At 40.6% G+C, this 26,483-nt stretch overlaps 1 protein-coding gene across 1 annotated transcript in view; it reads right to left on the bottom strand.

The window, feature by feature from the left end:
• Positions 1-26,483, bottom strand: part of EXOC4 (exocyst complex component 4) — a 410,569-nt gene that overhangs the window by 355,124 nt on the left and 28,962 nt on the right. Inside the window, exons 4-5 of the mRNA XM_042793039.1 lie at positions 8,939-9,123; positions 6,666-6,775 (exon numbers count right to left, since the gene is read on the bottom strand). Of these exons, the coding sequence (XP_042648973.1) occupies positions 6,666-6,775; positions 8,939-9,123 (295 nt within the window). The remainder of the gene's footprint in view (positions 1-6,665; positions 6,776-8,938; positions 9,124-26,483) is intronic.

Here is a 26,483-nt window from a genome sequence, read left to right as displayed (position 1 = left end):
CTCCTAGGACGGATGCTCCGGATCCTTCATCATCTTCATGACCCTTTGCTGGACTGTCTCCAGTATGACCCAATCTCTCTCATACTGGGGAGCCCAATACTGGAACCAGCACTCCAGGTGTGGGCTCACCACAGCTGACTACGGGGCAAGGATCACCTCCCTCCACCTGCTGGCAATACTTTGTCTAATGCAGCCCAAAATACCCTCAGCCTTCTCTGCAGTAAGGGCACTGTGAGGCTGCTCATGTTCAACTTGGTGTCCACCAGCACCCCCAAGTCCATTTCTGCCAAGCTGCTTTCCAGTTTGGTGATCCCCAACCTGTCCCAGTGCCTGGGATCGCTCCTCTCCAGAGGCAGGATTTTCTAATTTCTCTGGTTGAACTTAATGAGGTTCCTGTCAGTTCATTTCTCCAACCTATCCCGGTCCCTCCAGATGCCAGTATGACCCCTCTGGCTTTATCAGCCATTTCTCCTAGTTTGGTGTCATCTCCAAACTTGCTGATGGTACACGCTGCCCCATCATCCAGATCAGTAATTAAAATGTGGAACAGGACCGAACCCAGTAGGACTCCCAGGTGTAACCTGGGCTACACTGCTAGTTACCAGCCTCCAACTAGACTTTGTGCTGACCATCACCCTCGGCGCCCAGCTGTTCAGCCAGCTCTCAACCCACCTCACTGTCTGCTCATCCAGCCTCTACATCAACTGTTTCTCCACTGGGATCTTACGGCAGAACGTGTCAAAGCCCTTACTGAAGAGCAGGTAGATCATATTCACTGCTCTGCTTTTGTCTACCAGGCCAGTCATTTCATCATAGAAGTTCATCAAGTTGGTCAAACATGAATTCTCCTGGGTGAAGCCATGCTGACTACTCCTGATTATTTTCTTGTCCTAATGATCTCTGAAAACAGCTTATGAAGCCACACATTTAAATATGGTTTGTCAAAAGCCTCCCAAGATAACCTCCTAAAGGAGTGATGGCTTTGCCACATTCTCTAAGAAAAAATGCAGATGTTTTCAAATGTTTTTCATCACTGAAGCAGTGCATCCGAAAACACACAACTCTGTTCAAGCAGTCAAAAATTTACCCTCGGTTTAAATCACTAGAAAGTTGAATCATGTGCATCATTGATTCATCACCTCCATAGTTACAAAGGTGGAAGCTGCCCTGACGGCTCCCTGGTTTGACGATGCCCTATAAAAACGTCTGTTCCAATTGATGATGCCCTCATTTGTACAGTTCTGCCATTTCACAAGAAAGAAATTTGCTGCAAGAGGCATTTTAATAGCTCTAGTCCGATCCCCAGAAAAGCCCATGTTGATAACTCATTTAAGCAAAGCAGCTAAAGAAAAGACTCTTGGGTCTTGTTTTTCATTCCAATGAATGGTCAAAATTTGCCACTAGTCATTACAGAAGATTTCATTAGCTGTGTGCTTTTATGGGCAACTAGTAAAATTTAATGTACTATTTTCCATGATTTATATCCTTTCTGATTATACCCTTTCTGCCTTCAATCCTTCTAGAGAAAAGGATGGAAGTTCATAGTGCCCCAAAGGCATGATTTAAGATGTGAAGAAACGTTGCCTGCTAATTTCTGATGAGGAATCCTTGTTCTGCCCCATGCATGGAGACAATGAGGAACAAATGGACAATTACTTTAGAAATGTGTCCTTTAAAAATTTTGGTCATCGTCTTCTCTGCCTTCCTACCAAGCCCAGAAGAAAAGGGTTCTCAGAGATCAATAACTTTACAGCCTCAAGGCAAATCTCCTCTTTCTAAAACTGTTGTTCACACAGTTCCACCTATAGTTTTAAGGATGCTAGTCTTTCAAAAAGAGGCATTTTTAATTTGACGAGGCCACTCTTTCAAATCCATTGTAACAGCACTTCATTCTCAGAAAACTGCACAAAGCAACTCTGTAAGCCACATTCAAAATCCTCCTGATGCACACAAGCATGAAAACCAAGTCTCCAAATAAAGAAAAAGTGCACAGTAGTCAAATATCTTAGATTGGGACCACATATAAGAATAACTGCCAAAATGATACCGAAGAGTGACTAAGTGTTATCCTTTTGGCTTTCATCACAAGGATCTAAAATTTCCTCGTTTTTCCCTTCCCCTCTCCAACCACACACACAGATTACACACAGCAGTACTTGACATCAAGTCAGAACACAAGCCATTCATGAGGATCAGTGAGAGAAATCATGGTCCTGAAAAAAACAGACACACAGAAAGTTACTGCGTAGGCTTGCATGTTCATTGTGTAGTTGCAAATCCTTCTTAAACTGCAGGAACAGACTTCCTCTGAAACATCCTAGGTGCAAAAATTTACCCTGAGATAAGAAGCACCTCTGGTTTTTGTGCAGCACTGCAGTGATAGTGGGCGAGATTCAGACTCGCCACTGGATCCCCATCACCTTCTGATCAAGTCCTCAGTTGGATTTGTACAAATGAAACACAGCTACAGCAGGAAAACTAGGAAAACTCTGGTTCAGTAAGGGGGGGAATAATTTAATTTTTAGTACAAATGATAGAGAAAAATCACCCAGCTGGTAATTGAGGTTAATACAAACAAACAGAAAATATTTTCGGTATTTGTTGAGCACTTTTGAAGTGGAAGCAACTGTGGCAATAAAGAATGCTACAATGGCATTTTTAGGACCACCTTTAAAATTCAATTCTAAGGCTCCTGCAGGTATTTTGAAGGGATGAGTTCATAGGTCTCCACGTGTTTTCACCTATACAGAAATACTTATATTCTTGAAGAAACTGAGCCAGGAACGGTAACTAGACTTGAACTTAGAAGCCACCATACTGATTGGATCTAGAAGGCACCTTTTTCTCTTAAGAGCTGAGAAGGATGTGTCACTGAAGTATATTATCTGTTCAGCATAAAATTTACATTTGTCATCAATAACAATATTAAACTGCTACCACCTCTGCTCATCTCAGTCAGATTTTGAAAAAGTACACTCAGAAATTTTTCAGGAAAGGGTGCTCTTGGGTTTGCTATGTACTGGGTGAGCACGTTTTATAGTTCCAGGAAGTGCCTGGCAACGCAGGAACCTTCATAAATACTCTTCAGAGAACAGAAGGTTCAAGCAGAGAAATATAATTTGAAAGTGAATTTATTTCTCTGAACTGGTATGAAGGGAAAATGTTACTGGTGAACTACCATATCTACAATCCTCAGGTGAACATTACTGAATGTTTTGTTTACTTTAAATGCAGCAAGAACAGCTTTAATTTCCTTATAAAGATTCGTCAGAACAAGGTAACATCTCCTTTGGGAAGTAAACACAGAAAGGACTCAAAATTTTGGCATCTTTGCTGAGATGGGTTGAATGAGTCAGTGCTTTATAATAACACGCATTAATATGCACAGCCACTGTGTTTCATCAATAAAAAGCCAAAGAACTTAAATGACTGAAGGCAGAAACAGCTTTTGTTATGCATACACATAAGTTTCAAATTCTCTGGTAGTTCCGCAGTCCTGGAAAAGGCTACTTTTAAATAAAATTATGTGGAAAAAATATACATAAGTACATTGTGCACTTGAAGCAAAACCATATGCATACTTTATGCCGATCAAATGTTTTCTATGATAAACTACATCTTTCCCAGTCTGAGGGACACTTGCCTAGCACTTCACTGAATGATACAGAGTGTAACAAGGAGCCAGATAAGAGATCTTCTGGTGCACTGGGCATGAAGAGCAAGAACAGATCTGCAGAAATGAGCATTTTTAAGGCAGATTCTCAGCTGACCCATACCAATTTACTTGAGGACGAAGCCATCACAGCCTTTGTTTTCAGGTATGTGGAGTCAAATTAGCAAGGCCATTTTATCTTCACAACCAACCTAGTTCTTAGAAACAACTGCTGTGGTTCTTACGTGTGGCTTGTACCCTAGAACCTGCATTTAAATACGGTCTGAAATAACCACTCATCAGGGCACATTAGAACAAGTGATTTTAAGCACCGTCAACACTGCATCGAGCAAATAAAACTAGAACTTGCAGATTTTTAGAAGTCTCACATGAGTCAGGAAACACTTATTAGCTATGCTTTAAGAATGCTAGTACCACTTCTTGTTCTGCTATCACAAGTGATTAGTAACACACCCTTTTCTCTTCTTATACACATAACGTTGCCTGCTATACTGGGGGGGGGAACCACTTCAAGAAAAGGAATAACCTAATCATCTTTTTATATTTGAAAACATAGTCTTACTACTTTTGTAAGAAGAAATGTCTGAATGACCCAGGTAAACAAATCCTAAACCTCCCTATTCTAACTGGAAGTAATATATTGAATAGGGGTCCCATGTCTTATTCTGCGTAAAAGATAGTGGAAAAGTCTTGGCCTCATCTGCCAAAGTGTAATCAAACTAAGGATCTTGTACTTCGCTCCTTTCTTACAGAAAAAGCATCTTTCACATGTCGTTTTACCTTTGTCTTATATAATGCACAGCACTCATGCTTGGTGGAAGGTACCCTAGGAAAGTTTATAAACTTCCCTGTCACATGAGTAACCCAGGCTTACTTTCAATTCATTCTGGAAGTTTTATCAAAATCCAGAATTCAAATTTAGTTCCAACTACAGCAAGATAAGCAGTTATATTAGCCCAAAACTGAAGCTGGTTATTTTCAACTCAGCTCATCATACGACTTCCGTAACCAACAATTGTGATTCTATCTACAGGATGACACTGTTTAATCCTATATAACCTTGATACCATACAAAGTGATAATCATGGTGGGCAAGACTGTCATGGGCGATCACAGCCAGTTCAGTACAAGAATTAGACACTGAAAATCAGTGCAGTAAACTTGAACTGGACTCTGCTCAAGGAAAAGGGCAGTACATAAATGGGAACACTGGGGTCAGTGCTCATAAAGCCCTGGGGTCTGAAAAAGCAGTATGCCTTGGAACTTTCCTTCACAGATAGAATTGCAGTAGCCCATCCTGTACACTAAGTATGCATTTATCTTTACAAACAGGTTTACAGCTTGCTACTGCTGGGGGAAACAAAAAAAAAAAACCCAACAACTTCTTGGCCATCTTTAGATAACAAACCTCTTAGCCACCTCAGAAAATGAGACGACGGTTGACTAGGCTCTGTAAGTCTTCAAAGGTAACAAGTGTCAACAAAATTTTTTTCAGAGGATATTTAAGGTTCATGTTACACTAGCAATAAAAAAAAAACAAAAAAAAAACAAAAAAAAAACCAACACAACAAACAGCTAAGGAAGATACTAAAGGTACTGAAAGGACAGGATTTCCATTCTTCAGTAGGCTCATCTCCTGCTTTTGCCTACCATAAGGCGTGATGGGAGACTCCTACCAGCTCCATAACTTCAGACTACTTTTATTACCTTGCTATACAGAAGACTAATATTTTAGGTGGAAAATAGTGGCAGGCACTATACAGCTCATTGAAAACCAATTAGGCTAACATTTACAATGGTGAGACTGAAACTCAGCTTTTGGTGGTTTATTTCTTTAGCTCCCCCAAATCATCTGATCTTTCTCAAGCAACTGTACTTCTCACTGATTACAATGGAAAAGAACAGGAATTCTTAAGGGTTTTTTCTCCCCAGAATTGTCACGTGGTTCTTGTCTTCAAGGTTTCCACGACCAAGCTGCAGTTTTCCAGCTCTGAAAGTTTGCACTGGCATGTCACAAATGACTCCTGTCAAACCTCCATGAGGTAGAAATATCGCCCCAGGCTCTGAGAGACTAGCCAGTGCTGCAGGAGCAGGGCTAAATAACAAAAACCCCTACAAGAGCTAAAGGTAAGAACGATCGAACAAAAGAGTCTAGGAAGCAACCATGACAAGAAAAAACAGAAACAAGCAGACATCAATAAGGACAAAAGAATTAATAAGGATGAGAAGAGAAGGAAAGATTCTCTCGATTTAAGGAATACTGAAACAGTTAAGTTTTGAAAGGAAGTGGGGGAAAACATGTAGGTCACGTCAGTGTTATTCATTTTATTCGTTTGCTAAATGAGGACAACCTCACTTATTAATCTACTGAAACAATACAGCGATTAATTCCCCATCTGTGCAGCACTTTCAAAGCCTCATATAAAAGCACCAATGGAACTGGGTGTTTCGCTCAGTTTGTTGTAGTAACAGGTATACAAATATCACTATCAGATTATTCCTGCCCATAGACAGACCTTTAGTCAAAGTTACAAAGTTCCCACAAGGAAAAAGTTTGACGTTTTGACTCCAACACAGCAAAAAGCCGTCTGCAATATCTACACATACCGGCCTGCCTACATTAAATCATGTTGAGGAGACCTCTATGCAAACCAAACTGACTGGAACTATTTCTTCTGCCCTACATATCAAGAACATCATTCGAGATCAGAACAGGCACAGAAAACTAAGTGTATTGAATTAAAGCTGATGAGGGGGAGGAGGGAGGAAGGATCTGCCAAGAGAAAAATGCAGATATGGCCGAGTTCTGCCCCAGACATACCACTCACTCATTCCATGACACTGCACAACTCCCATTCCACTTTGTGGCTCAGGACCTGCCATCAGCAGCCATGCATGAAGAGGGGATGATATGCCTGCTGCTACTACTGTGAAATCAGCTGAAGAGCTACGAATAAATTCTGTGAGGAATGCATGTGACCGAAATACTCACTGCTGGAGCTTCCAGGAGTAGTGAACTGGGAAGTTTCAAGGAACTTGCGAGGTGTAGATAAGTTAGTAACATCCATAAGAGGTACAGGAGAGGCATCTTTCACAAGTGAACTGTGTCAGGGAAAAAAATTGAAGCAGTTTACTATTATTTACGATCTTAGTTCACAAGAAATAATCCATTTATTTCTAAAATTTGTAAGCCTAAGCAATAGATACACATAACACACTGTTTTGATACAAGAGCTTTACAAAACCCAACTTAAAGTACAAATCCACAGACGCATACAAGTGGGTGTCTATATACACACATCTGAGTGAAAAGGGAAAAAGACCAAAAAAAAAAATAGTTGAGGGAACATTGTCATATCAAAACCAAAATTTGGTATCCCAAGGCCTCTCTGAATTTAACAGCACTCTGCAATTGTCCGACTGCTCTCAGCAACACGATCGGGACAGGCACATTGAAGCTTGCTGCAACATGTGATTATTTCCCAACAGACACATGTACCTCCAGCACAATTAACTACTACTAGCACAATGACAAATTAATATGAAATTGTTAAGATCCTCCCAGAAAACCACATATTGAGAAGAGATGCTCCTATTTCCAGAGCTTCTGTCCACTATTTCATCCTTCAAGCTTTTCTAGTTCCCACTAGAAACCTCTATTCTTTTTCTTTCCCTTCAAATTCCCATTCTGTGGACATCTACACGCATATCTCTCCAAATAAATCTTCTTACTCGGAAAGACTTCTTACTTGGGCATTTTCACAATAAATTCACATAGTATTATTTGCCAAAAATGTGCCATGCTGCCCCAGCAGCATTATGAAAGGCATCAAGCTCAATGTGACAGGGGAAAGAAAGCAAGAAATCATTTTTAGGAGAAAGAAGTGAAGCAGGCTCCTATAAAGAGTTTGGTATGTTCCCTTAGAGGTCAAAATGCTTTTAGAAACCTGCTAAGAAAACAGTTAAGCTTACTATCCTGCATAAGAACAACCTATAGTCCCTGTATACCTACAGTAACATACTTACAAGGATTAGCTACGCATTCCAGCTTCGCGTTGTTAGATAGAACATACCTAAACCCAATACAAATCATTGTAAACCGATCAACAGACAGACTAGGGCAGCACACCAAAACAAAGCAACAAGACTGTCCTCGATGCAAGAGTTCACATTATGAAATATCAGTGATGTGCAACAGAGAATGTGAAAAAAGACAGAAAAAAAGAAAAAGATAAGGGTCCCTGTAGCTGTTGTATGAAATAGCAGTTAATTAGCAGTCGCGTAGTCTGGGTAAACCAAAGCTTTGTATCTGTTTTTAATTAACAAGATGAGTAAGGAAGAGACTGATGACTTGCTAGCAACCCTCCTTCCTAGAAATTTCAACTTCAGTCAATCCTTTATTTCATAAATTCATTTAATGTTACTTACTATCTCTCTTCATTTTTTTCTTGGCAAGTATTTTTTACTCCTTCTCATAACAAAATGCTAATTGATCTTTTCTCTGCATCTTTATCATATGCTGGCTCCCCTTTTGCTCCGCACCCCAGCTTATTTCCTCTCCTACTCAACATAAGTTACCTTCCAATACCGTGTGTCTCTTTCCCAGCCATTATCTTTCTTCCTTCCCTCCCAACAACTCTACTGCTCTCAAACTCAAAAATTAGGACAAAATAGCCAGGCACCTATACTTAAAGCTGAACTTCCACTGATCGGAGGCACCAACCAAGTGAGGAGTTTCAACATGCTGAAAACACCTTAGAAATACAACACAGCCAAAAATTACTGAGGCACTTCACTATTGCGGCCTCTGGCGGGTAACCTTATGGTTAGCTGGAAGTCTTTTAAACCTTGGATATTTGCTAGAGAAGATAAGCAATTTTTCCCTGTGTTCTTCCCCTTTGCCTGACCTGAGCCTCGAGATCGTAACGTTTGTAGGAAAGTTATATGTATCAGAGAAGAAAAGGAAGGCTAAAAGGAATTGCCCTCATCATAATTCTGTGGGAAGCAGCAAAAAAACCAACAGAATCACTAAGCAAGAGTGAAAGAACAAGAACAGACTGTTCACAGGCTTGAAGGTGCATCAACATATTTGGAGTTTTTCTGCTCTCCACAGCCACAAGCATGAGAAATTCGCTTGCCAAAACTGAAAGGTGGCAATATAAGTTGATGGCACCCTCCCAAGAAAGCTTCTACTTATGAAAGGGAGAATGTTGTCCTCTTCCCTCCCAGACCTGTTGCCCTCCGGTAGCATCGCACCAAACCCACCTTATTCTCCCTTTCTCCTTGTTGCGTTGTCCTACTCGGTTAGTTGACTTGATGTAAAGATGACGGTGTAATTCATCTATCAGGACTAAGTGCATGTTCATCTTCTTACTGTGGAGCTCCAGCCTCAGATCACTCAATCCCTCTACCTGAAGAAGGGGACCCTCCAAGGAGTCCACTGCTGACACCTGGAAGGAGAACACACATGACAACTTTTAAACATCAATTTATTCATCTCTCAGGGCTCTTCTCTTTAATTGGGGGAGTGTCCAAATACCATGATGATTCTACCCATAAATGCTTTTAAAGGGGAAAACGCTTAAGTAGTATTACTTTATTTCTATTCCTAAAAGAAAATTCAATATATAAAAAGGGTCCAATATGTGAACAACTCAGATTTAATGAGCAGTCTTCAAATATTTTGAGCATGTGTATAAAACAAGTTAGTTAAAACACAGTTCATTAAATAAAATTCAAAGCACAGTTTATCGCAAGTAAGAGGATTATCAAGTAGAAAAGTGTTAGAAAAAAGATATTGACAAAGACATTTGATTTCCTTTATTCTTTTCATTACAGAAATACCAACAAAACATTGTTCTCAAATCTATAAACGGGAAGAAAATGGCTTAAATTTGAAGTTCATTTTCTTCCCAGTAGCTGGTACAGTGCTGCGTTTTGGATTTAGGATGAGAATCATGTTGATCTCACACGAATGTTTCAGTTGTTGCCAAGCAGTGTTATAAGTCAAGGACTTCTCAGCTTCCCCTGCTGCCCTGCTAGCAGAGGCTCGGGGTGCGAAACAGCCAGGAGAGCTGAACCAAACAAGCCAAAGGGATATTCCATACCATATGACATCGTGCCCAGTATATAAACTGGGAGGAGTTGGCCAGGTGACACCACAGCTCAGGGACTGGCTGGACACTGTCCATCAGCAGGTGGTGAGCAACTATATCGTGCATTCTTTTGTATATATTATTATTATTATCCCATCTTTTTCTGTCTTACTAAATGTCCTGGGTTGAGTGAGTGGTGGAGTTTTTTTGGTGGCAGGGGAGGGGGCTATCGGGGCGGCCCCCTGTGAGAAGTTTCTCAAAGCTCCCCCAGCTCCAAGTCAGCTCCACTTCTGTTTGGAAACTGAGCTCATCAGCTGTGCCTCTGCGATAATGTATTTAAGAAGGGACGTGGTGACGGGCAGTGGGACTGGTGAGGAGGAGTTGCTGCAGCTGAGTGAACACCAAGGTCAGTGGAGGAATGGAGGGAGAAAGGAGGGGGGAGGTGTGCCGGAGCAGAGACCCCCCTGTATCCTGTGGGGAGACGGCAGGGCGGCCCCCCCTGCCACCCATGGAGATCTGCGGTGGAGCAGACATTGATTTATGGCCTGTGGCTTCCGCCTGGTATAATCAAGGTGCTGTGCCCGAAGAAGGCCGGGGTCTCATGGGAAAAGGCAGCCCCGCTGCTGTAATTCAGTGCTGGGAGGATTGCAGCATGCGGGGGAGTCCCACGCCGGAGCAGCTCGGGAAGGGCTGCAGCCGTGGGAGGGAATCCAGTCTGATAAAGTTGGTGACCCACGACGGAGCAGTGTGGGGAACGCTGCGGCCTGTGGGAGGGACTCATGTATGAGAAAGTTTGTGGAGGACTGTCTGCTGTGAGAGGGGGACCACGTTCCAGAAACTCCCCCCATTGAAGATGGAAGAAAGCGGCAGCACTGCCTGCACCCCCCATTCCCTGCCTCTGCGCCACTGGGGGAGGAGGTAGAGATATCGGGAGCAGAGCTGAGCCCGGGAAGAAGGGAGGGGTGGGGGGGAAGGTGTTCTCAAGATGTGGCAATGCTTCTCACTGTCCTACTCTGTTATGTGTTGTTAGTGTCTGTAATAAATGTATGTTCTTTTTTCTTCCCCTAACGAGTCTGCCTTTTGCTCATGACCATAAAGGGGAATTTTTCCCCATCCCAGTCCTATCTCAAACCCCAAACCTGGCTCTCTGTCCCTTCTCATTGCCGGAGGAGAAGGGAGAGAGAGTGGCTGCGTGGTGGTTGGCTGCCAACAAGGCCCAAACCACGACACTAAACTTAACTCAACCCATGAGTGGGGTTTGAGTTTTTTGTTTTGTTTTGTTTTATTTGGTGTGGTTTGGGCTTATTTTTTGTGTTTTTTTCTGATTCTCTCCCCCAGACCACTGATGGGGGGGAGTGACCAAGCAGCTGTGTGGTGCTTGGTTGTCAGATGGAATTAAACCACAAGAAACCTAAACCTCCTAATTTCTAGCCTACGTAGCTGCTATGTCATGGTACAACACAACTTAAATAAACATACTCATCAGATTAATGAAAGCTATTGCTACTTCAGAGGTACTTTCGAACTCTAAAGTGTGGGGGATTTTAATACTTGATTATTAAGGCTCAAATTAAGGAAAATAATTTTATACAAGAAACAGAATAACAGACAGTGATCTAGACATGCAGCAACATAAACAGTCACAGCTAACACTGCGCTGCTGATGCACTTCAATAACCACCAGCTGACTTCCAATGAGCACTAGACTGAGGAACCTCATTTCCATTTATATCCTAAAAACAAGCGTGGACAAAAGCCACCAAGAATGACAAATCAGTGAAGAAAAGCAACATTATCAATTTGTATCTCTCCCAGTTTACTTGTTTTTCTAACTATTTAATAGAGCACTTTCACTGTTACTAAAAAAAATAAAAATAAAAAATCATGTCATCCCTCTGTGGTTTCCAAAAATCTCAGTGCTAATGTTGTAAGAAACTAGAAATAGCATGTTTTGCATACAGAGATTTAAAATTAAAAAAAAAAAAAAAAAGAAAAGAAATCATTCCATAATAACCAAAGATCCTATTTGTGAAATAAGACATTTGCTTGCACTTCAGAATTCAAGTTTATAGCAAACCTCTCAGCTAAACTTTAAAAATGAAAAGCAAGAAGATACAGTAAGTAGACAGCCAAGCTACGGTCTGGTCCCTTAATATCCATAAATATTAATTATACTGAAAGATGATCTATCAACAATTTATTATTTTGCTTCTCTCCAAGTCAAGAACGACCCTGAAATAGCTTTGGGGCAGTCAGACTTTTTAAGAGCAGTTTCTGAGAGGAAGCTGCATTTTTTTCCTTCCTCCCAAAAAGTTTTGCCAAGAAGTACCTAGCTATGAAATTCTTTTCTCTACATGAATGGGGAGTATGAGCACTTGCTGCCAGTCTTTAGGCTAGAGCTCATTCTTGAGAAACAATTTGTGTCACTATCAATCACAGAGGACTGAACAGGATCCTCCTAAGTCCACCAATGCTGCAACTTCAGCAGCATTTACGGGGTTCCCATCACTTGACACAAAGCACAACTCAGCCTCTTCCCTCCCACTATCTATTTGTGAACAGTTATGGAAGTTTGGTCATAACACATCACAAAACCACACCACAGATGAAGCAAGAAAACCCAAATTTGCTTCTCCCCAAAGAGCTGGCATGCCAGAGTACATACAAATAGAGAAGGCTCAGCAGGCATGCAGACACAGCTTGGAAACTTTTGGCAGAAGTCTAAGTGCTAATTTTTATCTTCTTCCTTTGGCAGGTAGAGAAGTAGCCCAAATCTCCCAATTCCAAAGGCGCTTTAACCCCCCCAGTCACTTCAGGGGAGTTGCAGACATTTATCGCTGCCCTGAAAGCTGTCAGCAATTTCACCAAAGCAAGAACAAAATCAGGAACAACATTTGTCAAACTGAGAAACTGAGAGATGAAAATGCAGGAAGGGAAGAACTGAAAGCAAGCAAGAAAATGACATTAAAAAGGTTCCAAGACATCCAGGAAAAGTATTACCTAAAACATAAGCAAGAAAAATTTAAAGCTTTTCCCACAGATCATTCAGCTCTACTTTTGTCTTCCCAGTTCCTAAAGAGTTATTCTCAAAACTAAAACCAACATACAGCTCTCAAGCACATCTTTTAAGAAACAAATGGAACAGTCAAACCTGTATTATACTTAAAAAAAAAAAAATCCAAACAATAATAAAACCAAAACCCCCACACTGCTATGCACTGAACTTTAATCTCCTGGAAAAAACTGCCTTTTTTTTTTGGTGGGGTTTATCAGGTGGTTTATTTGCTGGTCTCTCCAACACTTCATATTTGCAGTCAGACAAGCTGGAAGTTATGTCCTTGATAGATGACACTTTCCCAGTGATTGCACAGGTAAAATAGCACACCCAACTTCCAGCATTATGCATGCTTGGAGCCTTTTAACTTAAGGCAGCCCTACTCCAGTAAAGCATCACTTAACCGCTGTTATCTTTTCCAATATTTCCAATGACCACTAATTATCAAGACAAAGCCCAAGAGAAAAGCCTTGGCTGAACAGTTTGGGTCTGCAAAGTAGCTAGAGGTTCAATCCAAACCCATGGAAGTCAATGTAAGGTCTCCAATTGGGTTAGGTGGCAACAAGTATAAACATCATGTTAAAAATACCTTTAAAAATAAATTGGACATTTTTCCCTTATGTTGTTTTAATTACCAGAATATGATTTACATTCTGGCAAGAAGCATGCTATAAAGCAGCACCCCAGATTAAATTTCAGAATACAAAATATGAGATTTAAACATTTGTCTAATTTGTGTGCTGGATAACCCACCACAGAGCAGTAGCATAAGCAACAAAAATGAAGTGAATAAAGATAGAAAGAATACACAAAACTAAAAATACACTATAGCTGGATCTAACAATGGAACTGTGACAAGAAAAACCTTGACAAGGTTGTGTTTCACCCTACTCTCCTGGGAAAGATCAGTTCTTAAAACTCATTTTCAGCAAATAACCAGTGTCATCACAAAGGCTTTGTTCTCCAAAAGCGGGGAGATTAAGAGTTACAGAGAGGGATGGAAAAGCAAGAGAAGCAGAAAGTGAATAGGAAGAGCAGTAATAATGATAACAGCTCTGTCGACTACCTGGAAACACAAGCAGAAGGAGTTTACAATTGGCTTTTAAGTCCAAGTATTCCTCTGGGCCATGAATGGACTATCTTGAGAAACAGTACGGTTACAAAGGGCCTTGGAAAATCACCATGGTGGGTCAGCCAAAGGCACAGCCAATGCCATGTGCAGCCAAGAAACATAAGGTGAGCACGGAGAGCAAGACTAGGAAGAAGGAAGGCTTTTTAAATTGAATTCCTAACAGGGACTACATCTATCGCTGGCAGAATTTAACTCAAAACCTGAATTTTCAGCGCCCCCCCCCCCCTCAGCTAGTAATGCACCATCACTTGTATCATGCAAGAGACCCAAATCTATGATAAAAATACTTTCAACTTTGAAGATCAGAGGGATTTATTTACTGCTGTATCATCAGCTCATCACTCAACTCGGGCTTATCATTTGAACTAGTAGTTCTTAACCTGTTCTCATTTCAAACCCTGATACACAAAAGGAACTAAATGAGTGGGAGACCGGTTACATGAAGCAGTAACGGGTCAGAGTACACTAGTACTGCTTTGAAAAAAAGTATTGCTGTTCCTCAAATTAGCAGTGATTCTTCCAGATAAAAAGCCTTAATTGAGGAGAAACCCCCTTTTTTTTGATTTTAGTTTTTTATTGAGAATGCTGCTCCTCTGCTTACAGTACAAAGAGCAAATCAATAAAAAGGTATAGTCTAGAAAGAAGCCTAAGTGTTAGGGGTTGAATGTACTTATATTACAGGCACCATTCATGAAGTTAAAAAGCTTTTCACATTTTAAAAGGCAAATGTCTTCCCCCCCTCCTTGAACACTAAACTTTAAAAAAAAAAATAGGGATTTAACATTTAGATTACATCTATTATTTTTCCACTCATTTATTAGGAAGTTATCTGGAGTCCTCAGACAGACAGAAGCCCTTTACTTCTAATTATTTGTATCACTTAGGAGGATTTTCATTGTATTGCTTTGAACAATTAAGAACAGAAAAACCTTACAAGCCACGAGATTTCCCTATCGGTTTTAATATTTTCAGTACATTATAGTAAGTTTGGGATTTTTTTAGTTCACCAGCAGCGTTTCGAGTGCTCGCTTCAAAAGAAGCAGTGCTGGGAAATTAAACAACTCTGAATTTAAAGAAGTAGCATAAACCATCCTCTGGTCCATTGCTAGAACAACCTAACTTCTCTGGTTTCTATTTTCTACCATATTTAACTCTACTTTCCAGAGCTTGTTGTACGTCAAAATTAAAAGGATTTGAGCCATCTTGTACGGCACCTGCCATGAAGGACAGCGGTGAGGCCAAGGGCTATCAACACCTACCAAAGAGTGATCTCAAATGCACCACTGCACAATCCCCATACACTAGGCTGGAAAATAATTGTAACAGCTGAGCAGCACACTGTGGTCACTGAGTAAACCCCGACGTGTGACAGCAGCAAGCACAGACTTCAACATTTTCTGTCAGAGCATGTCAAAGAATACTGCAAGTCAGGAATCATCATCCATAGAGTTGCTAGAATATCCTGGCTCCAGCTCAGAAGGGACCTCCGGAGGTTTCCAGTCCGAAATCCCTGCTCAGAGCAGGACTAACGTCAACAGCAGCTCAGGCTGCTCAGGGCCTCCAGTCAGTGTTTGCAAATCTGCAAGCACGGAGATTGGCAGTCCCTCAGCTCCTGGTGTTTAACTCCTCTCAGGGGAAAGAATTTTCTCCTTACATCCAGCCAGTTTCTCCCCCAGAAACTGGTGATGGTTGCCTCTCATTCGTTCACTGGGTACTTCTAAGGGGAGCCCAGTTCCATTTTTCCTCTAACTCTTTTAGGTGGTCACAGACAGAAAAAACAACAACAACAAAAAAAAAAAAAACAAAAAAAAAAAAAAAAAACAAAAACAAACAAAACAAACAAACAAACAAAAACAAAAACAAAAAAAAAAAAAAAAAAAAAAAAAAAAACAAAAACCAAAAAAACACTCTTCTCTACAGAGTTGTCTGAACAAACCCAATTATGGCAAAATCTTCTTACATGTTGGGTGCCTCTAAGCCCCACCACCCTCAAGGCTCTTCCCCCGTTACAGTTCCCTTCCCACCCAAGAAAAGGTTTAGTGTCTTTCTTGTAGAGGGGCCCTCAAAACTGGACGTGGTACGCAGATGCAGCCTCACAAGCAAACAGTCACTCACCTTGATCTGCTGGCTACGATCCTGCAAATACAGGAGTGGGACATCCAAACAACGGGACGCGGGGTGATTCAAAAACCCCTCAAGGGAACCTTGTTTTCCCTCTCATTGCCACCCTGCACACACACTCAACTGGGGGTGCAATTAATACACCACCCCTGTTTTTTACTCTTTATCCTTGCTATGGTAAGAATGTTAGATAATGAAGATGGAAGATGCTATCAAACATGCAATGACATTGCATTTAATTAGATTTTCTCCCCTTTCTTTTCTCACCTCAGCTGAGACTGTATTTCCCAAGTAGTTACCTGGCTTTTAATACACCTATTACCTACTGTGTGCTATTCATACTAACAAAAGGACTAAAATATATAGAATTGTATACAGAGGGGAAGAGTTATCACTACAAGACTGTGGTTAAGACTGATAATGGAATAGAAGCCTTTTTCAGAGAACCTGAAAATGAGACCTACAGAAGAGAACTAAGAGTGATTCAAGGGTCCAGAAAAAACACCTGAGAGTCCTTCAAGTCTCTTTCTTACACCCATCTGGCTTAGCTAAATGGAAATGAATAATGATTTTTTTTTTTTTTTTTCCTGAGGGTGGGAGGTTGGACGTAGATAATGACATTGTGTTTGAGTACCTGGACAAAAAGATAATTATAGTAAGACAGCTCCCCGAACTTTCTTTTGGCAAGGGTTGGGGTGCAGAAAGGAGTTACAGCATGAGAAAACAGCTAGAAAGTGAATCAGTACACAAAAATATTGTTGTTATTCTTGAAAAACCTGATTTACCATGAGCAAATAGCACCAAAAGAAATGGTAATCACCACCACTTTTTTTTTTTTTTTTTTAATTCTGAAAGAATTCTGTTTCTCCCACTGAAAGTGTCACTGAAATAAATATTGAACAACAGTGTTTATTAAAAAAATAATTAAAATATAGGCCTGGATTACAATAGAATTTGTTTTAGATAATCTGATAGTTATTGCTTATGTTAAAATCTACTTATCTATATCCGCTTATCATCGTACTTATTATTACCTACAATAATAAGCAGTCATCCTTTAGAAAATAAGGATCAATGAAATAAGCCTGAAAAAAGAGCTCTGCTTTGTAGGAGCTAAAAACTGCAAATTTATAGAAACTGTGGCACCAGAACCATTATGCAGCTTGTTTAAAGGTCACAGTCAGTTTATAGTAGGGCTTAATTGCCTTAAAAAGAAACTGTAGCTAAACATTTGCCTATCGTAACATCCAATTTGGAAGGTTTTAATTTAGCGTTTTACAACAAACCAGAACCTAAGCACTACCAAGATATTTGTTAAAATTCTTCTTTCTTTCCTGACTTCCACCAAAGTTTTCCGATCTGTTTGCACTTAAACCTACATATTCCCTTAAAAGGTTTTTCAATGGTATTTTAATTTTCCAAAAAGCATTGTAAAATAGCTGTGAAAAGGGAGCAATTTTTTTTTTGTTCATTCTAGACCTCCATAGTCCTGGAAGTCTATGAACAGAGACAAAATGAGAAGCCCACAACTAACTGCCTCTTCAGGGCAAAAACACACGGAATAATTGTTGCTCAAACTAGAAAACCAAATGTTTTTTGGCTGGGATGCCAGCCTATTCTGAGTTCAGACAACAGATGTGAAACGTGAACTAACAACTGAGAAAGGCTGTAAGAAAACAATGTGGTAGGTCACAATTTGAGGGAAAAAAAAAAAAAAAGTGGTCATACACCAATGCAGTATGACAAAGGCAAAAATGCTGAACCCTCTGAATACAACACCAAATAAGTAGCAGCAACCTCAAGCGTTTCAGCTGCCTTGCTGGATGAATAAAGACAATGCTGACATTTAAAAGGAAGAGAATTGATCTAATGATTTTACAAGGAACTCACTTTCAAAAGGTAAGGAAAGGAAAATGACTAAAAAACGGCTTGAATATGAGCAGCCAGATCTAAACAAGCAGTTCACTGAATTCAGTTTGCACCTGACTTGCCTGAGCAAAGCAGACTTTTCAGATTATGTCCTTAAGAGCCAGGAAGGTCCTCACACTCCAGCTGTTGGGACTTTGTACCAGACAAAAAGGCAGAATACTTACAAATGATGGTCTCTAATCAAAGAATTTAACACATGATAAATTTAAGAGCAGATGATGGATTAGAGAACTGATCCTCCAACCTCCTAACACTATAAGTATATCTAAGAGATGCCACATTACACAGGACAAAGAATTTTCCAGTGGGTTTTTTTTGGAGTGGCACATAGCACCCCTGTTCCAACATATCTGGAACAGCAAGTGACTGGAAACACGTTCTTTGAGGGGGACCACTCTGAGGGACTGCAGCATGGGGGTGACCCACGCTGGACCCAGCACTCTCTGGAAAAATGTAGGGAAGGAAAACCTGAAGAACTGAAGTCCTGCAGAGGAAACCAGTAAGAAGCAGAATAGCAGAAAGAAACCCTTACAGATGACACTGAGTACCTGTGCCACCCATCACCTTATCAGAGGAACTGTGACAGACTGAACATAAGCCATGGAAAAAATAAATTGAGAAACGAGAGGCGAGTAAAGGTGTTGGACTTAAACTGAACCTGGAGAGGAGTGAGAAAACATGTTCACTTAAGTGTTTTTTGATTGTGTTCTCTTCTTTTTCCCCCACCTCAAAACCCAAATCACTGATCAAAAGTTTAACTAGCAATAAATTAAGCAAGAGTTCCCAAAGTCAAGGCTGTTTTGCCTGTAAAACTTGCCTTGGATGATGGAGAGAATCACAGATTCTAAGAATGGTTGAGGTTGGCAGGGAGGTCTGGAAGTCATCGTGTCCAACACCACTGCGCTAGTGGGGCCATGCAGAGCCCATGGCCCAGGATTGTGTCCAGATGGCTTCTGAATATCTCCAAGGATGGAAATGCCTCAACCTCTCAGGCAACCTGTGCCAGTGCTCGGTCACCCTCACAGTGAAAAAGCATTTCCTGATGTTCAGAGGGAACCTCCCGTGTGTCAGTTTGTGCCCCTTGCCTCCTGTCCTCTCACTGGGCACCTCTGAACAGAGCCTGGCTCCGTCCTCTTTGCACCCTCCCTTCAGGTATTTATACACTTTTTTAAGATCCCTCATGAGCCTTCGCTGCTCCCGGCTGAGCAGTCCCAGCTCTCTCAGCTTTTCCACACAGAACAGATGTTCCAATCCCTTCATCGTCCTTGTGGAAGGGGCTAACATCCAGAAAGTAGGAGACTGAATACTTTGAGCCTCCACTGCTGGAAAAACATAATGAGCAACTGATTAAGCCTGCTTTTAAACTGCATTTATATTTTTTAATTAGAAGCTTGACGTAAATCTTATCAAGTAAGCCTGTATTTCACCTGTAGATTTGTTCACTATTTTGGTTGCAAGGTGAATCAACATGAAGCTGAACAGTTACTAACTTTGAGGGTGGGACATCCAAATAATGGGACACATGGAAAACTTGCATCCAAGCTGCACTTAAGAAACCCAAAGACTGGGAATTGTCTGTTACATTACCGCCACAGGGCAGTGTACACCATCGTGTGAAGTGGTATCAAGACAAATCAGTGAACACGAGCTAGCTAAGATGAGCCTGAACTTAAAGAAGACCCAAGTGGTCCCAAAGCAGGGAGCCTTTAGCTAAAAAGCATGGAAATTATGAAAAGCACACTGATCCAAGATAGCTATCCCTGTCACTGCCTCCCTCCCCGTAAAAACAGGAAAAGGAGAAAAGGTACACAGGATGTGAGGATTAATGAGTAGCTGTAAAACACTGATGATGAAGAATACCGAGCGTTGATTAACATACTGAATATTAAGATGATGGAAGAAATTGCTACCAATTTTGTTCACCTTTAAACAGACTTGTAAGAATTAACAAGCTAAAAGCAAGCAAAGAGCTATAAAAGACTGAGGACTAGAGAAGATGATTCCTTTGCAGTATTTTAGAAATAGCTGAGGCTACTTCCCTTTTTGAGATAAAAGGATTTGCTGACCAAATGAGGCAGAAAGAGGGAGACTGATGCAGGTGACTGAAGCAGAGAAGGGGGGGAAGTTTGAAAGATTAGTCTGAAAGATTGAGCTGCACACACATAAAAAAAAAAGTGTTCAGGTTGCAAGAAAGCAGCTCATGAGGAAAGTAGTCAGTAGAAGGGGTTTTTTTTTGTTTGTTTGTGGGGTTTGCTTCCTCTTAAATATAGCACCTTACATTAAGATCTCCACCAGCACAGTCATCTACATTACTGAAGTGCAACCATTTCTACAGAAGGAGGGAACCAGCAGCCAGCATATGGCAGCACCCAACAGCAAGAAAGCATCTATGAAGGCTAAGAAGTAATATAATTCTTTTTTAATGCCTAAACAGAGCAGAAGTGCATTTCCCAGAGAATCAAATTCCAGCGAGTCAAACTCCACAATTTTGCTTTCTAAATCAATCATCTAGTCTTACCTTTTTTTTTTCCCCTAAAAATAAATTTCAATGTTATCAGTTACAAGTATGGAGGAGGCCTATTAAATGACACAGCTATTTCCCTACCACTATAGTACTGCCTTAATTAAGTTATAGTTTACAAAAGTTACTTTTATATTGCTTGTTGATAAGACTCCTGCTCCTACTTTATGAAAACATCAAAGCAAACCTGTTATAAACACATTAACACAAAGCACAAACGTCCTTTATTTTTTTGCAGCGTTTAAATGGCAATGACCCAAGTTAACTTACTATTTTCCTCTACAAACTTCAAAATATTTATAAAATTATGTTCCTTGCTTGCTGTCCTTTACTCCGTATACATAAATTTGATTCTTTCCAATTTGCCTTAATTCTGTCACCCATCAATCACTCTTCTTCCTCCTCCACTCACTGTAATTCATCACTGTCTTTCTAGTAATGAAGTGCTGAAACCGAAAGCAGTGCTCAAGGAACAGGGTGGCTAAAAACAACAAGAGAGGATTATCCAACTGCTCACTGGGCCTTTAACACAAAACATGAGCAACTTCAACAACAGCATGGTCAAATGACTTCCCCGAAACAGGAAGGTCAGAGTATCTACTGACATCACAGAATTGCCTGAGACTTTCCATTAGGAGTGACAACTCCATGGACACGAGACGCATATCGCCCCAGCACCCATGGCAGTTGTGTGCCTTGAATGCCCAGTGGCTGCTGGGCAATCAGGTGAAATTAGGAAATCAAAGATCCAGGATCATCTACAAGAAGTATGTCAGACAGGTCAGCCACAGAACTCATTGCCAAAGGACAGCGCTGAAGCCAAAAGTTTAAATTGGTGCAAAAAATGACAGGGACAAATTCAATGAAGAAAGATCTATTGAGTGCTAGTCAACACAAAAGACATCAGTTTTTCTGTCGAAAGCTGCATATTGCCAACTGCTGGAAGCTCACAGAGCATTTTGGGAAATGACTGCTATTGCTTGCTCTGTCCTCGCTCTCCCTTCTAAGCACCCTCTGCACCAGAGACACTACTGGCCTACGACCACCTTTGAGCTGATCTTGTACAGACATCTATATTAAATCTCACTGGAGCACTGTCATGGACTAGCAATACCGTTGTAGGTATCATGAAGGCAGCAAAAATAATAAAAAAGACTTTTCTTTCCAGTTTTCATTCCCATAATTTTTTATCTCTTGATTTAATGCATCCTCATTAAGTCTTAATTGCCATTAAGAGAACTGGTTTTGCAGCATCAGCTGTCACGAATGTCTTCTCGCTGTATGAATGATACACAGAACAATGAGGTCCTGATGCATTTAATTAAAACACCAGGATTTTCCTTTCAACGCAAACCTGCAGTTTCCCAATTTGATTCTCTTGCTGTCTTCAAGACAACAATTTAATTTTTTTTATGTTCCCTGTGTCCCGTATCTCTGTTGTTAAAGGGATATTTAACTCCTTTTAATTATCCCCTTACCTATTAATTCACTAACTTTTTTTAATTACAGAATTCATAAATTCACAAAAGGTAATATTAAACTGTAGAGTAAGACAACCATTGTTGCCTCCCTAAACAGGCACACTGTCCATACATCTTCGTTTGAGCCATTCAGCATAAGTCTTCCTCTAAATCTACACGGCAACGTTTCTTCTATCACACCAGTTTGAAGGTTGCTTGGCAGCATTACGCTAACTTTACCAGACATAAATCAGTTTACTTCAGTGGAAAACTTCTGGGTTAAATTGTCCCCAAATGTCTCAAATGCTTTACTAAAAACTAAATTTATTGCACCTTCTCACCCACCATTCACTATCTTTGAACCTACATTTTTAAAAATGCCATCCGACTTAGCTAGAGCATTTACATTGTCTCATAACACAATCTATCTTCACCGATTTGTCCTGTTGTTTGTTCCTGTATTTTTTACTAAGGACATAATTACATTTGTACAATCCAGAGTGTATACGAAGAATTCACGGAAAGACCAGTGATTAATGGAAAAACGTCAGCTGTACTCAGAGATGAAATGATAAAAATGTACATGTCCTGAGTTTCAGTGAGTGGTGGTGTCACAGAATACAGTCTATAGCATACCTTAACAATAACAATTACCAACAACATAAATAGCAAAAGAAATATTAACCTGAAGGAACGTAATATGAGTATGTTCAGGAGTTAAACAAGAAGCAAACGTAAACTAAGCCAGAAAACTCCCAAGCTGTTCAGACAGCACTCCCAAGAAAGGATGCATCATTAAATGGCAGGAGCAAATGTCTTAAGCAAAGAACTTCTCATCACTGCATCTAGACTATAATCAGGAAGGATTAAATTTAATGTTCAGAAATACCCATTCCCAAAAGCACGGATCATAGCATTACAGATGCCTCTCCCTTTCATTAAGGGCAGTGTCTTGGCATGTAGCTGCGGCTTACTTTCACCATAAAAAGCTGCTAGGTACCTCTACTCCACCTTCATTACAGCATGTTTTCTTATTTAATAAACTTTCATCAGCTTAAATGAACGGTTGTTATTAGTAGAGCTAACAGCCACACGATAATACTCTAGAGAGATATCAATGCTTGTTGGTGCATTAACTAAGAGCGGCGGGGCTGAGGTCAAGCACGTGTCAATGCAAATTAAACAATATTAGGCACTAGCAGTTTAATGCAATAGACTGCCTCAGATAATGGAAATTACAGGATAAAAAGGAGATAGTTATTGATAAGTATACTAACAGAAAAAACGATAAGATGTTTCAAAGGAAAAGAAACCCTCCACTTTATAATGTCTTTAAACCTAGCCTAGCAAGTTTATTTTAAATAAATAAATAAGAAAACAATTTCAAGACAAAAAAAGGAAAAAAGAGAGAAAGATACAGCAAAGAGGTGAAAAATGTTCTAAGAATACATAGCACCAATGCTTCTTATATAAGGAACTTAGAAATATTCTACCAAACTTAACTACTTAAGCTTCACAATGCTCCTTGGAGGCAGACAAATAGTACTAGCACATGAGTCAAGGTACAGGATTTTAAACAAATGAGCAACATACCAAAGAAAGCTCATGAATTCCATGCTTCTGTGTGAATCACTAGAGCAGTGGTGTTGCCCCATTCATACATCAACTTAATAAAAAACAAAGGTGTCTTCCTCCTCATCCATACCTCAACCATATAGCTCACAAGGTTTGCCAATCATTAAAAACTAATACGAAACAGTTCCTTTAAACATAAAACTTACACAACTCATATGGTAATCTGAAATAAGATACAACCCTTGATACATTAGCTTCCCAATTCTGTTTTCTAAAAGGCTTCTTTGTAAGTAATAAAGTCAACAATGGCAAGACATAATGTTAGCTTGGGAATGACTTCAAGGCAAGAAGTACTGGGAAAATATTACTATTTTTGTAATTCAGAAGAAGGACAATTTCAAGCAGGGCCAAAATTTAAATTTTATAGTAGAAGCGTTCCTATAGAATCCCACACCAACCAAAGTCTCTTACTTCCACTTACGGCATTAGTTCCAAAAATCTTAAAGTGTTACACAGCAGTACCTGATTCCCAGCTCTGCAATAAGAAATGCAGAAACAAAAGGAAGACTGTTTTTATTGATTTTCATTGTTCCAGCTGAAAGGCACACAGTAAATAAAATGCATACCGAGAACTGCCTTGCAATTTTTTTTTTTTATTTTGTTATTCAAAACGACTTAGAGTCGAAGAAGTCTGCTCACTACATGGTTCTTTTAATTGAAAGACTCTCCTCGTACTGTACTGAGGAAAGCCACAGGTAGCAGCTACATTCAAGTAACAAAAATTAAAACCCTCAGCCGTGCCCTGGGCTACAAACATCCAGTGTTTTCCAGGAAGACGTTAATCACTCCAAATGCCTTCGTAAAGGATTAACATGAAGTGCACAGAAAGGTAGGGGACCCTTTTATCGAGTAGGACACATTCATTATGGCATGAGCAAGAAGAAGCCAAATATGCTCATGTGTACACACACACAGAGCAATATCCTCTCTTTGCTCGTGAGAAAACATTTCAATATTTTAAGCTCCTTGTTTGACTCCCACTTCCCGCAGCAAGTGAGGCTCCTTGTTCTCATACAGTATTCTCCAAAATCTCTTGCCCATGGTTAGTCTCTCCTCTGTTGCCTTTTCCCATACCACCTTTCCCTTCCAACTGCCTCAGTAGCTCTATGATTGTTTTTGCGCAGCATTTCCACTTATTAAAGTCTTCAACTTCTGCCCATGTTCTCACCCACTAAGTAGCCCAGCTGTGTTGTAAAGCCATTTACAACAGTTAAAAAAAGAACACACACATACTTTTTTGTAAAATGCTCTGGCATGCAGACAATGGAGCTGGTCAGTATATCTAGTTTAGACTGGTATGTTCCCGATATAAAGGTTAGATTTCACAACAAAGTACCACTCTTCAAAAAATTAACCCAATACAGCTCTAACAGTCTATGGAGCTGAGCAAAAATACATTTAATGCATCATAAGGATGCCGGTGGTGAACTCAGTATGCTTTAACTATGCTGCATCAGCACAATTGAAAATGACCTAATTTACCTGCAAACCAATCTCCTCTCCTGTACAGCTGGATGCCGCGCCAAGTACATTTAATTGAATGCAACAACAATAACAGCCACTAGCTCCACTCTAGAAGCTGAACAAACCGGCAACAATGCAAATTTGCAGCAAGAAAGCCATCAGCTCTGAGAAAAGCTGGATGCTATTATTCACTTCAGCGCAGGAGACATATATTATTCTTTCCCTGACATAAGGAAACTGAAATAGAAGTCCTTAACACTGAAAAAGAAAGCAAAGTAGGTGTTGGAGCATTCCCTGGCCTACTTCTTGAGAAACAAATTTACAGTCACTTCAGCTTTGTATTTCTTGGGACAAAGACATGCAGGCTGAAGGAGAAGGATGTGCTCATGAGTAAAACACACATATACAGCAGTTCCTAGCTCTGGAGCACAAGGAAGTGTGAAGTTAAACTTAAGGGAAGACAATAAGAGGGCTCCATACTTGCTTCTTGCCACCTTCATTCTTCCTTCTTCTTGTTCTCCTAAGGAAAAACAAATCCAACTGGAAGTAACAGTTATCCTCACTCATATCCTACGGATATATTTCTGCAGTTTCATTCCGTTCTCGTTACTTGACACAATCCCACCCCAAAGGAACTGTACTCCTGCCACAATAAATCAAGTTCAGAATAAGCTGTGCTGGTTTTAGCTGGGGTAGATTAATTTTCTTCATAGCAGCTACTATGGGGCTGTGTTTTGGATTTGTGCTGGAAACAGTGTTGATAATTCAGGGATGTTTTTGTGACTGCTGAGCAGCGCTCGCACAGAGCCGAGGCCTTTCCAGCTCCTCACCCCACCCCACCAGCGAGGGGCTGGGGGTGCACGAGGAGCTGGGGGGGGACACAGCCACAACAGCTGCCCCCAAGTGCCCCCAGGGACATCCCAGACCGTACGGCATCCTGCTCAGCACAGGGAGCTGGGGGAAGGAGGAGGAGGAAGGGGGGGACGTTGGGAGTGATGGCTTTTATCTGCCCAAGTCACCGTTCCAGGGACAGAGCCCGGCTGGCCCAGGGATGGCTGAGCCCCTGCCTGCCCACGGGACAGGGGGAATCAATCCTTTGTTTTGCTTTTCTTGTGTGCAGCTTTTGCTTTGCCTATTAAATTGTTTTTATCTCAACCCAAGAGTTTTCTCGCTTTTACCCTTCTGATTCTCTCCCCCATCCCCCTGGGGGGAAGCGAGCGAGCAGCTGCGTGGGGCTGAGTTGCCTGCTGGAGTTAAGCACAGTTTCATGGTCTACTGGAATTAAGATACTTTTTTAAAAAACTTTATATACTTTGACAAATTGGTATTAGTTCATTAAAATTGCAAAGCTAGACACATAAAAGCCAGGAAATGCAAAGAAAGTAGCCTAAGCAATTT

Source organism: Tyto alba, unplaced genomic scaffold (assembly GCF_018691265.1).
Source record: "Tyto alba isolate M040663 unplaced genomic scaffold, T.alba_DEE_v4.0 Super-Scaffold_2, whole genome shotgun sequence".
In the NCBI taxonomy this organism is placed as follows: Eukaryota; Metazoa; Chordata; class Aves; order Strigiformes; family Tytonidae; genus Tyto; species Tyto alba.
Note: the sequence above shows the minus strand (reverse complement) of the source record. Positions and strands in the feature narration are given on the sequence as shown.